Source organism: Hippopotamus amphibius, chromosome 2, assembly GCF_030028045.1.
Source record: "Hippopotamus amphibius kiboko isolate mHipAmp2 chromosome 2, mHipAmp2.hap2, whole genome shotgun sequence".
Lineage (NCBI taxonomy): Eukaryota > Metazoa > Chordata > Mammalia > Artiodactyla > Hippopotamidae > Hippopotamus > Hippopotamus amphibius.
In genome coordinates, this window is record NC_080187.1 from 212477604 (window position 1) to 212494053 (window position 16450).

A 16450-nucleotide genomic window follows, 5' to 3' on the forward strand; every position below is an offset into this window, starting at 1 on the left:
TCTACAGGTATCATCTCTCTTAAGATAATATTAAATAAAGATTAAGGAAAAGTTGGAACCCCTACAGCCCAGAGTTCTCTTACAAGGTTAGAGAAAGTAAAATTTAAAGTTATTTACATAGAGATTTTAGAAACACGGGAAAATGCTAATATTGTGTTAAAAATTAGACATAAACTGGTATACCATAGGTTCTTTTAAAATCTGCAAATACATCAAGGTATTTCTTGAGAGGAATAATATCCTTTATTCTCCATACTTTTCTGTACCTTCCAACTTTCCCATAATAAGCATAAATTATTTTTTTTAAATGGGATTTTTTTTATAGCAACATTCACTATATATTCACTTTCAGTGGTTTTACCCACAATTGTTTTTCTACCATCACTGCAGAAGTCAACACAGTGAGAAAGGCAAATACTTTCTTCGAATTGTGATAAAAATAGATTTGACCTCATGGACTACCTAGAAAGAGTTAGCAGTTAAAGCTTTGAGAAATGAATGGTTTGTAGTATCCTCTGTTCATTTTCCACTAGATAGCTGGTCTTTCTCCTACTTATTTATAGGGACTTCTCCTCACTAACTAGGAAAAAGCAGACTTTGTGATGTGAGTTGTACATATTTTCTCATGGTATATCATTTCCCTTTTGCCTTGCTTATGGTCATTTTTATTACCCATTAACACTTGATAACCTCCTCTACTCCAAGATCACAGTATAGTTTTCTATCATAATAGGGATTTTATTTCTTCTGATTGATGACACAGTTTATGAACAATGTGTACCCAATTCTTAATACAAGTACTGAAAAACCTATAAAGTCATATTGTAATCCCTTTCTGAACAGTTATCCCAGTGACTTCTCAGCTTAAACTTTAGAGAAAAATTATTCCTAAAATCAAGCTTTCAACTACGATTATTTTCAAATGGTGATGAGTGTTAGGTCTAAAATCTCACTAATCCATGATTTAATATCATACACAATATTCAAATTTCCAACCTCTCATTAACAGAGTAACTAAGAAAAGCTGGGCTACGATACCAAAGACATCACAGATAACACAGTTAAGACAGAGAGCCAAGATCAAGGAGCAGTTTAAGACATTACTATGCTTATGGAGAGTTAACTATTTTCAGTTTGTAAAGAAAAATAAACTAGCACTTGATTTCACCCTTTCAAAAGAGGAAGAGGTGGAATTCCCTTCTTCTTAAAAAACATGTTTGTAACTGAACTCATAGAAACAGAGAGTAGATGGGTGGTTGCCAGGGGCTGGGGTGTGGGGCAAATGGGTGATAGTGGTCAAAGGGTACAAATTCCCAGTTACGAGATGAATAAATTCTGGGGATGTAATGTACAGCATGCTGACTATAGTTAACAATACTGTATTGTATAATTAAAAGTTGCTAAGGAGAGTAGATCTTAAATGTTGTCACCACCAAAAAAAAAGAAATAAGTAACTACAGGAAGTGATGAATGTGTTAACTAACCTTATTGTGGTAATCATTTCATAATACACACCTATATCAAATCATCACATTGTACACTTAAATTTACACAATGTTGTAGGTCAACTAAATCTCAATATATATAATCTCAATACATATACTGGAAGAGAAAAGAAAAAACCAAAACACATGTATTTAGAGCTCTAAAAAAGTCACATTTAAAAAAATTGATAAAAAAAAATTCTCCTGGATTGTATAAGAAGTGCAATACAGTGCCCACTGACTTGATAAATTATATTCATTTAATCACACTTGGCTTCAGTTTCTCTGTTATCTTAAGATAAGTGTTTTTAGTTTAATGGTTAGCCACTTCAGTCTGTTTTTCTTTTGCTCCCCTTTTTCCTTTTGTTCCTATTCTTTTCCTTGAAGATTTATCTTTTTCCACCTTCTGTTATGCATTGGTTTCAACTTTTGTAGAAAAGGTATAGCTGATAACCTTCTTCATCTCTTCTTGGGCTCTTCTATAACTGCCCTTTCAGCTGAATTAAACTTCTTGGATATTTTGGTAATGTGAAGGTGAAGAGGTGTGGGATGCTTTTGCAGGATACAGGGCAGTAAATAGCTCTGCAAAGCTACACTGCCTGAGCTGTAAGACAGCCCTCTGTATCTGCAGGTTGTGCACTCTTGGATTCAACCAACTGCAGAATGAAAATACTTGAAAAAAATTTCTGCAAAGTTCCAAAAACCAAAACTTGAATTTGCCGTCATGCACTAACAACTATTTACATAGCATTTACGCTGAATTTACAACTATTTACATAACATTTACACTGTATTTACAACTATTTACATAGCATTTACATTGCATTAGGTATCATAAGTAATCTAGGGATGATTTAAAGTATACAGGACACCTATCCTTCTCAAAGTATCCTCACAAACTGAAGAGGAAGAAATGCCTCTGAACTCATTCTATGAGGCCAGCATCACCCTGATGTCAAAACCAGACACCATGAAAAAAGATAATTACTGACCAATGTCTCTGATGAACATAGATGCAAAAATCCTCAACAAAACACTAGCAAACCAAATTCAACAATACATTAAAAGGATCATACCATGATCAACTGGGATTTATCCCAGGGACTCAAGGATGGTTCCGTATCCACAAATCAATGAACGTGATACACTCCGTTAACAAACTGAAGAATAAAAATCACGATCATCTCAATAGATACAGAAAAAGCTTTTGACCAAATTCAACATCCATTTATGATAAAAACTCTCAACAAAGTTGAGTATAGAGGGAACACACCTCAACACAATAAAGGCTATATATAAGACAAACCTAACAACATACTCAATGGTGAAAAGTTGAAAGCATTTCTTTTAAGATCAGAAACAAGACAAGGATGCCCACTCTCATCACTTTTATTTAACATAGTATTGGAAGTCCTAGCCACAGTAATCAGACAAGAAAAATAAAAGGAATTCAAATTGCAAAGGAAGAAGTAAAACTGTCACTGTTTGCAGATGACATGATACAATACATACAGAAAATTCTAAAGATGCCACCAAAAAACTATGAGAATAAGTTAATTCACTAAACTTTCAGGATACAAAATTAATATACAGAAATTGGATGCATTTCTATACACTAATGATGAACTATCAGAAAGAGGAATTAAGAAAACAATTCCATTTACAACTGCACCAAAAAGAATAAAATACCTAGGAAATCTAACCAAGGAAAGACCTGTACTTAGAAAACGAAAAGACACTGATGGAAGGAGTTGAAGACAACACAAACAAATGGAAAGATATGCCATGTTCATGCAGTGGAAGAATTAATATTGTTACAGTCACCATACTACCCAAGGCAATCTACAGACTCAATGTAATCCCTATCAAAGTAGCTATGGCATTTTTCACACAGCCAGGACAAATAATTCTAAAATTTGTATGGAAACACAGAAGACCCCAAATAGCCAAACCAATCTTGAGAAAGAACAACAAAACTAGAAGTATCACACTGCCTGATTTCAAAATATACTGCAAAGCTACAGTAATCAAAACAGTATGGTACTGGAACAAAAACAGACACATAGATCAATGGAACATAAATACAGTGCCTAGAAATAAACTCATGCTTATATGGTTAATTAATCTACAGCAAAGGAGGCAATAATATACAAGGGGAAAAGACAAGCTTCTTCAACAAATGGTGTTGGGACAACTCGACCACTACATGCAAAAGAATCAAACTGGATTACTTTCTCACACCATATACAAAAACAAACACAAAATGCATTAAAGACTTAAATGTAAGACCTGAAACCATAAAACTCCTAGGCAATACACTCCTTGACATTGGTGTTTGCAATATTTTTTTGGATATGTCTCCTCAGGCAAGGGAAACAAAAACAAAAATAAACAAATGGGACTACATCAAACTAAAAAGCTTTTGCACTCTGAAGGAAGTTATCAACAAAATGAAAAGGCAGCCTATTGAATGGGATAAGCTATTTGCAAATGATATATATAAAAAGGCACTAATATCCAAAATATACAAAGAATTCATACAACTCAACTTCAAAAAAATCAAACAACCTAATTAAAAAATGAGCAAAGCACCTGAATAGAGATTTTCCCAAAGATGACATATAGATGGCCAACAGACAGATGAAAAGATGCTCAACATCACTATCATCAGGGAAATGCAAATCAAAACCACAATGAGATATCACCTCACACCTGTCAGAATGGCTCTTATCAAAAAGATAGCATGTAAGTGTTGGTGAGGATGTGGAGAAAAGGGAACCCTTGTGCATTGTTGGTGGGAATGTATATTGGTACAGCTGCTACGGAAAATAGTATGAAGGTTTCTCAAAAAATTAAATATAGAACTACCATATGATCTAGCAATTCTACTCCTAAGTATTTATCCAAAGAAATCAAAACTAATTCGAAAAGATATATACACCCGTATATTCACTGCAGCATTATTTACAATAGCCCATTTATGAAAGCAATCTAAGTATCCATTGATAGATGAATGAAAAAGATGTGGTATACACACTCACACACACACCAGAATATTACTCAGCCATAAAAAAGAATGAAATCCTGTCATTAGCAACAACATGGATGGACCTAGACTAGGGTAAGTGAAATAACTCAAACAAAAAAGACAAGTAACAAATGATTTCATTTATATGTTGGATCTAAAACAAAACAAAACAAACATAACAAAACAGATTAATACATACAGAGAACAAACTGGTGGTTGCCAAAGAGGAGGGAAGTAGGGGGATGAGTTAAATTGGTGAGGGAGATTAAGAGGTACAAGTTTCCAGTTTTAAAATAAATAAGTCACAGGGAAGTAACGAACAGCATAGGGAATATAGTCAGTAATATTGTAATAACTTTGTAGGGTGACAGATGGTAACTAGACTTGTGATCATTTTGTAATGTATAAAAATATCAAATCACTATATCATACAATGGAAATAAAAATAATATTCTAAATCAATTACACTTCAAATAAAAAATAAGGATGTGTGTGGGTTATATGCAAATACTATCCCATTTTATATAAGGAAATTGAGTGTCCTAGAAATTTGGTATCTATGGGGTGGGAGGGCAGGGAAGGTGTCCTGAAAACAATCCTCTGTGGATACTGAGAGATGACTATACTTCTAGCAGTTTTATTTTTAAATTTTTAGACTTTGATTCATTTAGATCAACATTTTAATTTTTCTTGTTTTTTTCTCCACATGGCTATCCTTTTTGCCTTCACCATTTATTGAATAGTATGCCTCTGAAATGCCACTCACTTTAATGTTTTATAATCCTTTTTCTTTTTTAAGGATTTTCTTAGTTTTTCTGCTTCTTTATTTTCTTATTATGAATTTTAGTAGCAACTTATCAAGGTCCTCCCAAATATTCTTTTGTTATTTTTACTGGCATCACATCTGTAGGTAAAATGTTACAAAACTCTTTCCTTGTCTATGAGAATTTGACCTTTGTTCAATGTTCTAGCTCAGGAAACCTAATAAGGCAGCATGTAAATGATGTTACTAGACAACACTGCCTCTGGCAAAAATTACCCTGATTGGTAAATTGCATCTGAAGAAGAAGGAATGATAAATTATAAATATCTGTTTGGAACCTATATATTTAGGCTTCCTTGAGTGTGGAGTCTGCTGTAATTAGACATATCCCTTGCAGGGACCCTGGAACACGTCTGGAATTTTATGAGAGATACTGACTCCTGTGGAGGCACGAAACTTTTAAGGCAGAATAGATCTGCACCCACTAAATTGGATCTCTTTTTCCTTGCACTTGACCTATGACTTGGGAGGCTAAAGAGTAACTAACACCCTGACGGCTGTGTGGCAGCATGGACTGCTACAAGGACTCCAGCACAAAAGGAAGGCCTTATGTTGTCTGCTGGCATGCTGTGCTTCCTGTCCCATATCCTCCTATATGATTCTGATGCCAAGCACAGCCCACAGCAGTCTATTGAGTCTGAAAGTTTAGTTGAGTCTCAACAGATCCTCTCCCCATCCTGTTGGGTGTTAGAACAATAAATGCATAAATTTAGGAAGAACTGACAACTTTATAAATCCAGTCTTGCTTTCCAAATACATTATTTGTTTGTCTTTTGTAATTCTTAGGGTTTAAGACTTTCTATGTATAAATTTTCCACATTTCTTGTTCTAGATTTCTTTGTTAAGTGTATTCCTTGGTATTTTATGTTGCTGTTTTGAGTGCATGTGTGTGTTAATACAAATGGGCATTTTTCTTCCATGATATCATCCAACTGGTAGTACATATCAAAGTTATTAATATACACTATAATTTGTAATTGCTTTTTAGTTGATTTTCTTGAGTTTTGCATATATACAATCATAATGAAAATAGTGATAATTTTACCTCTTCTCCTAAGTTTTATACCTTTGATTCCTTTTTATTATCTAATTGCATTAGCTAGTACCTACAGATTACAATCATATACAGTGAGGATAATGGACAGTGAGGATAACTTTTTCCTAATTTTAATTAGAAAGCTTCCAATGTTTCTCCACTAAGCAGGATACTGGTTTGGGGGATGAAACATATATTTTATCATGGTAAGGAATTACAGATATATCTCTACTTTAATAAGAATTAAAAAAATAATACCTATATAATTATATCAAATGCCTCAAACATCTATGAGGATAATATGATTTTTTTTCCTACAGATCAATTAACATGGTGAATTATGCTAATAGGATCATTCTTGCATTCCTAGGTTAAATCACACTTAATCAAAGTTTATGTTTATGGGCCACTGAGTTATGCTTGCTAATATTTTAACTTGGGATTTTTGGATTAATATTCACAGGTGAAGCAGTTCTGAATTTATATATCAAATGTTTTATTGATATGCATACATATCCATATGTATGGATCTATGTACACACACGTATATATGTGTGTATATTGATTATATATATTATGTATAATATATAAGTATCAAGTGCTGTTCTATGGATTTACAAATATAAACTCATTTAATCCTGTGAGTTAGGTAGTATTAACCCCAATTTATACATGAGACAACTGAGGTATGGAGACTAAATGACCTGTCCATGTCACAATAACTAGTAAACTGGTGCTGGGATTTAAACACAAAAGTTTAGTCCAGAGCCCATCCTGTACTCTGCTGCCTCTAATACTTTTGTGTAAAATTTTTATTAGTTTGTCTTTTGGGGAGGGGGCAATGTTACACTCTTTTCATAAAAAAAGACCTTTTCCCTCTCAGCTCTGGAACAGTTTAAACTGTATTGTAATCATATTTTTAAAGGGTTGGTGAAATTCCTCTGTGAAACTTTATGTCCAGTGCTTTTAAAAGAGGAAACTCTTAGACAACCTTTGATGGCCTTTCAAAGCCTAAAAGGATCAAATTCAAACTACATTCTTGGAATTTAAGAACCCAAAAACTTGTTTGCTAATTCATTGTATCTTATCACTCTCCCCTTCCTTTTTTCTTACCAAGAAATCTGACATTCTAGCCACTGCAGTTTATTCAACATTCTCAGGTATTAAGTTACCCAGCTCTCTATGCTACCCTATAGCTTTTTGCATAGACAAGATGAGATTTAGTAAACTGAACTGCAATTATTTATATCTTAGTTTACTAGACTGTTAATTTATCTAAAGAAGAGATCTTGTCATTTCTATACCTCCAGCACCTAGCACAAGTGCCTAAAACATATCAGAACTGTTAACATTTTTGTTGAAAAAAATTAATGCGAATAAATGAAATTGAATCAATGAGTGGGGTCAGGGGGACAGGCCTCATCTGCAGAAGAGGACGGGAAGGAAAAAAAGATGTGCCTAAAGTGTAGTCTAGGGACTTACATGCTCCCAATGCAGGGGGTCCAGGTTCAATCGATCCCTGGTCAGGAAACTAGATCCTGTATGCCACAACTAAAGATCCCGTGTGCCACAAATAAAGATCCCACATGCCGCAACTAAGACCTGGTGCAGCTGAATAAATAAATATTTTTTAAAAATTAAAAAGAAAGTGTAGTCTAAAAAGAGAAGTACCTCTGAAGAAACATGTATTGAAGGTAGTCTCATTTTTACTTAGTAAAATTGTAAGTTTAAAAATATTAAATGGATTTATAATATTGAATTGAATTCAAGTTTTAGCTCTACAAAAATCTTCCTAAAATAATAAAAGAAACATAAAACTATGAATACCATAGGCGTGTCATAACTTCACTAAATATATATAAGGAAAAAGTTCATGGGAAATATAAGTATTCTAAAATATTAATAGAAAATTGTGATTTTCTTCCTGTTTTTTGTACTTTACCCTACCGTTCAAATTTTTCCACAATTAACATGAAACGAGCTCTAAATATGTCTTTTATGTAGAAACATAAGATCTTAGATTTATCAAATGCCTAATTCTAAAAGACATTATATACTATAAGAGAAGGAAATAATTCGTGATTTGAAAATGATAAATATAAAATAACTTATCTTTCAAGTTTTGTGAGAAATTAGAAAACAGTTTCTTTAAAAGCACTAAGTACATTATTATACAAAAAGAGCTGGTATTAAGTTTCAAATCTGAATTTTTTTAAAAAAGGGAGATACAAGAGTGAAATGAAAATATTTAACAATTTTTTTGAATACAAATGGTAGATCTAGCAGCAAAAAATTGCATGTGGAGCCACCTCCATGCATTCTTGTCTAGTACTTTGTACTTCTTCTTCTCTAAACACTCAACCCCCCTGGATCATTCACGCTTGTTTATAAGTCTTCACCTTCTCTTCTCTCACACATGATCCTATCTTCCCAAGATCACATAATCCTTATATTTCCTTACTAACTTCTGACTTTTATTCCCCCAAACCTAATTTTCAGACCTCTTGAAAAGCATCACATTCCCTTGCCAGATATTATTGTACTTCTTCCACTCCTATGGGATTCTGTCTATAAGAATTCCCTGCGGGTGGGGGTGGGGGGGTTGGTTTGGGGGATGGGATGAATTGGGAGATTAGGATTCACATATATACACTATTGATACTATGTATAAAATAGATGACTAATGAGAACCTACTGTATAGCACAGGAAACTCCACTCAATGCTTTGTGGAGACCTAAATGGGAAAGAAATCCAAAAAGAGAGGATATATGTGTATATATATATATATATATATAGCTGATTCACTTTCCTGTACAGTAGAAACTAACATAATATTGTAAAGCAACTACAGTCCAATAAAAATTTAAAAAAATAGACTAAGACTCTAAAAAAGAAAGAAAGAAAGAAAGAACTGCCTACATTATTTTTCTTCCTGTTTGTCCGCATCTAAGAGAATAAGATGATTTCAAGGCTTCAAAAGAGATGCTTCTTTCACAGCACACAAAAAGAGCACAAATACTGTTCTCCTTTTGCCCACTCTGCCCAAGAGGTCCGGTACCTAATCCTGCTCACCAATGGCACTGCATGTTTCCTGCACGTGCATGGATCTTCAAGTAATACCTCTCACATACCACCATGATCTCTGAAAGAGGGTTTGGGAGGGATAGAAAGAGCAAGGGTCTTCTGGCTGTGGTGTTATCATAGAGAACCGTTCTCATCACAAGAAAAAAATTATAACTGTTGTGATGAATGTTAGCTAAACTTGTGATAATCACTTCACTATATATATATATATCAAATCATTACGTGCTACACCTAAAACTAATACAATTTTATATATCAATTATATTAAAAAAAAAAAGATTAACACTACAAAAATACCTTCTGGTCAGTACCAGAAACAGTCAGAATGGTTCTATATTGTCAGAAAATCTTCATTCTCTGGATCTGATTTTTATTATGTCAAGTCACCTGAATGTGAACAGTAGACTTAGACACCATGCACTAACATAAGGAAATGATAGGACCCTTTGCTAGAGTCAAGTCCACACCTGGAATATCTTTTTCCTTTGGAGCTCTTCAAAGCTGCCACATTTCAATTGATTCTTAACTTTCCAATTATTAATACTTAACTTCTGGAAGGGCATTTGTTGCTTTTTTTGGTGTCATCAACTGCAAAGCTTACCTCAGCAGATCCACATGGATACAGAATTACAGGTATGCCAATTTCTAACAGAGACATGCAGCTAAGTTCTTCAGTAAGCCCAGATGATGCAAAATTCACAAGTACTGCCAACCACTATGAGTGCAGCAAGGAAATCCTGAAAAGACTTAGAGCAATTTTAAAATTTCAAACTAAGTACATAAAATAGCAACTGATACTATTTTTAAAAATTAGAATGTTGTTTCTACAATGCCTTTTTCAGAACCCCTTTTCAACTAGACTCATTAGGAAGAAAGCACTCTACAACTAAAGTTTTGGAAGTGCTACCCATTATATTCTAAACTTTGTTTGGCTATGAAAACCTCTGTGTGTAACATCTTGAAGAGGATAATTTGTGAGGGTTTTACAGATTAGTAAACTTTATTTCAAATTATATTCTTCATATTATATTAGCTTAAATAATACCTAAATCAATACTTATGCTTATAATTATAAATAAGTTACAAAAAAACCCCATTTGTTATAGAAGAGGCATAACTGGATGGACATAACTGTGAGCACATCATATTCTGAAATCCTAGTCTGGGAACAGCCTAGTCAAAGACCATACTCTATAAATCTAATTATGTGGAAAGTACATGGTAGCAGAGACAGATGTTTTCAAAATGAAATGATCAGGAGTCAACCTATTTTAGTGGTGGCAAATATGATTACTTACAAGTCAAGATTCTCCTAAGTGATATATGGCTGCCAGTCTTGCCCATCTTCTTTAGAATGCTACCAGTTACTTTTCTAAAAGAATTGATGGTAACATTCCCCTACTCCAAAATCTTTCCATAGCTCCCAAGTGCTTCAAAACAGGAAAATTCAAAATTCTTAATGCTATGCATCTGGTTCCAGTCTACCTTCCCAAATTCTTCTGCCACTTCTATACTATCTGCCCAGATCTAGCTACACAAGGCAGTCATTCATAGATACCTGTTTCATGCTTCTTTGCCTCTGAAATTGTTGTTCCCCTTTCTTCTCTCCATTTGTTAAATTACTACTCATCTTTCAACACCCAACCCAAATGACTTTTACATGGACAATAATATAACACACTTATCAAAAATTCATTTCACTCTTCATTTCAGAAAAGTCACTATTGTATTTCATTACGGAATAGCAATTTTTTCATCTATGAAGACACGAATACTAGTGACTTTGATGAGTTTCTTTGTAGTGAATATCCTAAAACTCACTGCTCTCTCCTAGATTCAGTTCTCAGAGTCAATCCCTTAAATGCTTAACGAATACCAAGTACGTCCTAGACATGGTCTTGTTCTTAAGTCTGGGCCTAACACCTTTTCTACAGCTAGATGCATATGCAATAGGACGTTAAGTGGGATTTTCCTCTTGTTCCAAAATTGTGACTAAGGCCCAAAGCTGAGGATAATTAAGTACCCCTTCTTCTAGCTTTAAGGAGCCAACAGTAGCTGGTACCAGCTTCTCCTCTCAGGGCTTACTGAGAGTTGCACTGTATTCAACCAACACTGTCATCAGTATTCTAACAACTCTCCCTCAATATAAATCTAAATAGGCTAAAAAGAAAGAGGGTTATTGGACTTTGAGGGGAACACAGAGTTTATGAAAAGAGGATATTCCTTCCCCTCTTACAGGAAAAAATTCAGTGTCATAACTGAATTCAGACAGTAAGAATCAAAGTTTGAGGTCATCTAAGAGAAAGGTAGATCGGTATCTCATTCCCTGTTTCGTTGTCTGTATAGGCAAAAGACTTAACTGATTTGCAACTCTGTTATACGCATAGGGGAAAAGAGAAGTGGGGAGAGAGGGTGGTGGGAAGTGTCAGATAGAAAGGTAGGCAAGACTATCACCCACCTTGAGCTCTTGGCAACCAAGAGGTATAATGAAAAATGTAACCTTTCCCCCAGTGTGCCTGTAGGCCCTAGAACTGGCCATGGGAGGCAGATCTGATTGGGCAAAGTCTTGAGGCAAAAAAAAAAAAAAAAAGGATACATATCAGAGACACATATGAATGCCAACAGTCAGGTTTAGCCAGAAGATGTAACCAAATCTTGCAAGAGATTGCCAATGCCTACGGAAATGGGATAGGCTTCAGGTCATTGTCAGCAGGGTCATCTTCATTTAGCCTATTGACAATGAGTTTGAACAGTAGTGTTGAACAACAAAGAAGACTGTCACCTCAATACTGGTATATCATGTAGAATTCTGCCTATCCCATCAATCCTCCCAGTTTCAACACCAGAGGAAGAAACAGCACAAGAAAGAGGGAGGGCAAAAGTGGGCAACAAAAATCACCTACTCACTCACCCCCAAAGTTTTTAGCCCCAGATTAAGATCTACTTTATCCTGGGAGAAAGTGATAAGTACTGAATCAAGCCTGTGACTGATGTTATAATATGAAGAGAATTAAGTCATAAATACTGGACTGAGACTAAAGCGTTTAAAAATTATGGAATAGTGACAAGATGCTGTTAAGGTAGTTGATATCCAGTAGGAAAGGGGATTTTTGACATGGTAGAGTTGGAAGGTAGTTACTAAATAAAAAGCAAAACTGATTCACATTTATACCCCAGCAAACTGAGATTCTCCATGAACTGGTTACATATAAATGGATAGTCTCTGAAATTAGTTTCCATATATACTGGTGTTCCATCTCTCCATTCTTTTTTTTTTTTGTATGAAATCCTGGTATGAGCTCTATTCTACTATTAATATTTAAGACCAGAACCAGTCCATCAATTTGCGCATTACTACTCATAGCACTGTCTAAAAAATGCTGAGTACACAAGAGTCACACTTCTACATCTAGGAAGATACCATCAAAGTCACATATAAGAATGGGCAAATAAGCATTTCTAATGATGGAGGATGCTAAAAACAGTAATAGGTTTTTCAAGTAATAATGGAGGAGACTGATGAGAACAAAGCTCATAGAGCGGAAATTTATTTGATACCTCAGTGCTTTCAATGTTCACCTTTCAATGATCCAACCAAAGAAGAAATCCACAAAGAGGCTTATCTGACAAAGGGGAAAACCTAGTATATAATAAATGGACATTGTTCAACTGCATGATAAAGAGGAAAGAAAATAAAGGTTCTAAAGACAGAGAGTAAGAGAAAAGTAAGTGAAGGCTGATCAGGAAGTGGGACCTGAGTTGGGGCTGCACATGGAGGGTGGACAGGCATGGATGATAGACAGAGCAGAACAACTCCTGGATGGATGAGAGACAATAATGTAAAGTGGCTGTGACACATTGCAATATTAATACATACCGAGACTGAACTGCGGGTAATGCTCATAAATCTAACTGCAATTAGTACAGGTTTCTGGATTAGGAAGGACATGAAAAGGAAAGCAGAAGGTTAGAATGTACATGTCATTGCCCCTGTACAGAGGTTTAATCTTTCAATGGAATGAATATATCCATCTTCTGCAGCATCAGCAAAAAAGCACAGCTTGTCTACCTGCTTTGAAAAGTAGCCTTATAGTAAAAGGTCTCTCTCTTCCCTTCTTCCCTGGATGGCCACCGCTAACTTGGGCCTCTCAGAACTGAGTTCCTAAAAATTCAGAAAGCGTTTCACTTTTGAACTGGGTTTCTGTTTTCATTTTCTGGAGAAAAGATTTAGAACATGTTCTGTGATGAGCTTTATTTAATAACTTTAACAACTGGAAAAATTCCATGTTTATGTTTGTTTTTAGAGAACACCCTTCACTAACTTAATCTACAGACATTTGTTGAGCACTTGTCCTGTGCCAGGCAGTTTAACAGTAAAGGAAGAAACAGAGTTACTTTAATGCTAATCCAAGTATAAACTATCAAGTAGAGATGAAGGATTGCTGGGCCGCTGCAAAAGCATAGGCCTGATGATGGGGAAGCCTTGCTTCTCTGTAGAGATTCACTGGGGATCTGAGTGGGTGTTCACTAATATAATTTTGTTTTACAATTCAGGGGATGAGTAGTAAATGGGCAATAATTAAATTTTAATGCAGCAGTAGGTTTCCAGTTACTTAGACCCTACTGATTATTGGTCAGTGCAAAATGGAGTTATTTACATATGGGTCACTGGTTACAAAGGAAGATATTAAACAGAAAAGTGGGCAAATGGAAGAAATAAATTATCATTTTTCTAAGGCTTTTTTCAAAACCTAGCAATAAACCCTTAAAGAAATCCTTATTTGATAATAGTAGACTCATAGTGGAATTCTATATCCTATGACTCACATTCTTGCAGGTGATTAAGTTCTCTACATCCCCAAAGCATTGGCAGGACCACCAAAACTGACATGGTTGAGGGTAGAAACAGACAATGGAAGAAAGTAGACTCAAAAGTTAGGGTGGGTTAAGTTTTCACAGAAAGGACAGGAAAAGAAAACAGGGCAAATTATTAAACCACCAACGTTTTATCCAAATACTTGATTTTAAAAATTCTTCCCAGTTAACTGTATATATTTTGTACATATAACTAAAGAGAGCTCAGAGATCAAACATGAGGCATACATATTACCCCGAGATAAGGAGATATTTTTTTCACTTGCCCCATGTGAAAAAGATTTGGAGAATAATCCCTCTATACACATCATAATGTGCACTTAAAATTCAATGAAGGCTCCTATTTCCCGCTGTGATTCCACATCCTGCATCTTACCATTGATCTACGAATCAGTGATAGCCGGGTCTTTGCCTTATTCTCAGCAAATTCCAGGCTACTGATGTCTTTGAGACGAGCCTTATATTTATTCATTTGTTCCACAACAATCAGCTCCACACAGCTGAAACAGGAGGAAAGAGAGAAAACTGTTAAGAGCTGAAGTAAATCAAATAAACTGTAGTACCCACAGACTGTTTTTCAGCTAAGTGTGGTAGACAGTTTGAGGACAGAAGAAAAATCAACATCCCTTATTTTATGAGCTCAGAGACAGGGTTTATAATGGTGGTTCATAGTATCCATCTGAGAAGCAGTAATAAGTCCCCACACCTTGGCCACACCCCCAACCAATTAAATCAGACTCTCTGCAAATGGGATACAAACACCAGGTTTTTTTGGGGAAAAATCATTTTGCACAAAAGGTTAAGAATCGCCACTCTAGCAGGAAATCAGAGGTCTGTGAAAAAAAGCCAAGGTGAAATACAGGAATGTTGAAGTATTAAGACCAAAGGGACTCAGAGCCATAAAACTAGTTAGAATTACAGGAAAACACAAAGTACATGTAATCTGGTAAAAAATTCCTAAAGAAAAGCCAAATTTAAAAAATAAGACTGTTCAAAACAAATGATGCTTCATTTAATAGAACCTAAAGGAATCTTTCACCTTCAGCATAAAAAAGCCCAAAGGTGCCTAGCAATCTTATTAAAAACCTATGAACTTAAGAAATCATTCACTAGGGGAATTCCCTGGTGGGCCAGTGGTTAGGTCTCTTCGCTTCCACTGTAGGGCACCCAGGTTCAATCCCTGGTTCAGGAAACTAAGATCCCTGCAAGCCATGTGGCGCAGTCCAAAAAAAAGAAAAAGAAATCATTCACTGTGTTTAATATCTGGATAAAGTGACAACTACACTGACTCAAAAGTCCCTGGGGTCTTGCAGAGGTGATGGTGACTGGCCTTACGTGGTGGTCTTACTGATGTCCTGTACACTTTGTAGTGGGTCGATGGTGTCAGGGCAGCGGAGAATGCAGGGTGCAAACACAATGGCCAAAGCATTAGCAGACATTCGATTAGTGTCTTCCTGTAGAGCAATCCTAAGGAACCAAAAAAACCAAGTGAAACTGGGATAAAAAAGGAAAATTGCAGGGAGGTATGCAGGAGAGATGAGAGAAAGAAGATGAATGACATCAACTGCATAGTACTGGAAGGATATTCCTATCAGTTGAAGGGAGACACTGTAGACTCTCCCCAAAGTTGTTCCCTTGCCTCTGGAAAGTGTACTTTTACTCTGTTCCTTCCTTGAAGCAATTCACGCAAACAGATAGCTGATTAGGGGAAATTTGTGACTCACTGCCCCCGGTCACCATTACTAGATGAACATGTCTAAAGAATGCAGAGTAGAGACTTTAAGGCGTTTTCAGACAGTCATATAAGATATTTATCCAAAGAGAAAGATGGCTTTCTTCCCAACTACTGCTAATATTTACATTCAGGAGAAGAGAGACTACCCCTGAAGCCTCTTTGGTCAGTCAGTTCCTGAGCTCCATGTGAACCCTCCTCCTGTGAATTAGGTTATGTCAACAGATACACATCCTTTCCAGCTCGGGAGGCAGATAACAGGCTAGGCTACGTGGTACCACCGTGAGTCTGAGTTGTTACACGGCTCAAATAGGGCAGAGAAGTGCCTGCCACGCAGTTCAACTCAGCTGAGGATTTCTGCCCCAAGGAATCATAACCACCGGTTTG

At 35.6% G+C, this 16450-nt stretch overlaps 1 protein-coding gene across 11 annotated transcripts in view; it reads right to left on the minus strand.

Moving 5' to 3' along the window:
- Window positions 1-16450, minus strand: part of MYO9A (myosin IXA) — a 262701-nt gene that overhangs the window by 12786 nt on the left and 233465 nt on the right. For all 11 annotated transcript variants that reach the window (XM_057723187.1, XM_057723183.1, XM_057723186.1 and 8 more), the window contains 2 exons: window positions 15667-15798; window positions 14708-14831 (listed from right to left, as the gene is read on the minus strand). In XM_057723187.1, coding sequence (XP_057579170.1) covers window positions 14708-14831; window positions 15667-15798 — 256 coding nt within the window. The remainder of the gene's footprint in view (window positions 1-14707; window positions 14832-15666; window positions 15799-16450) is intronic.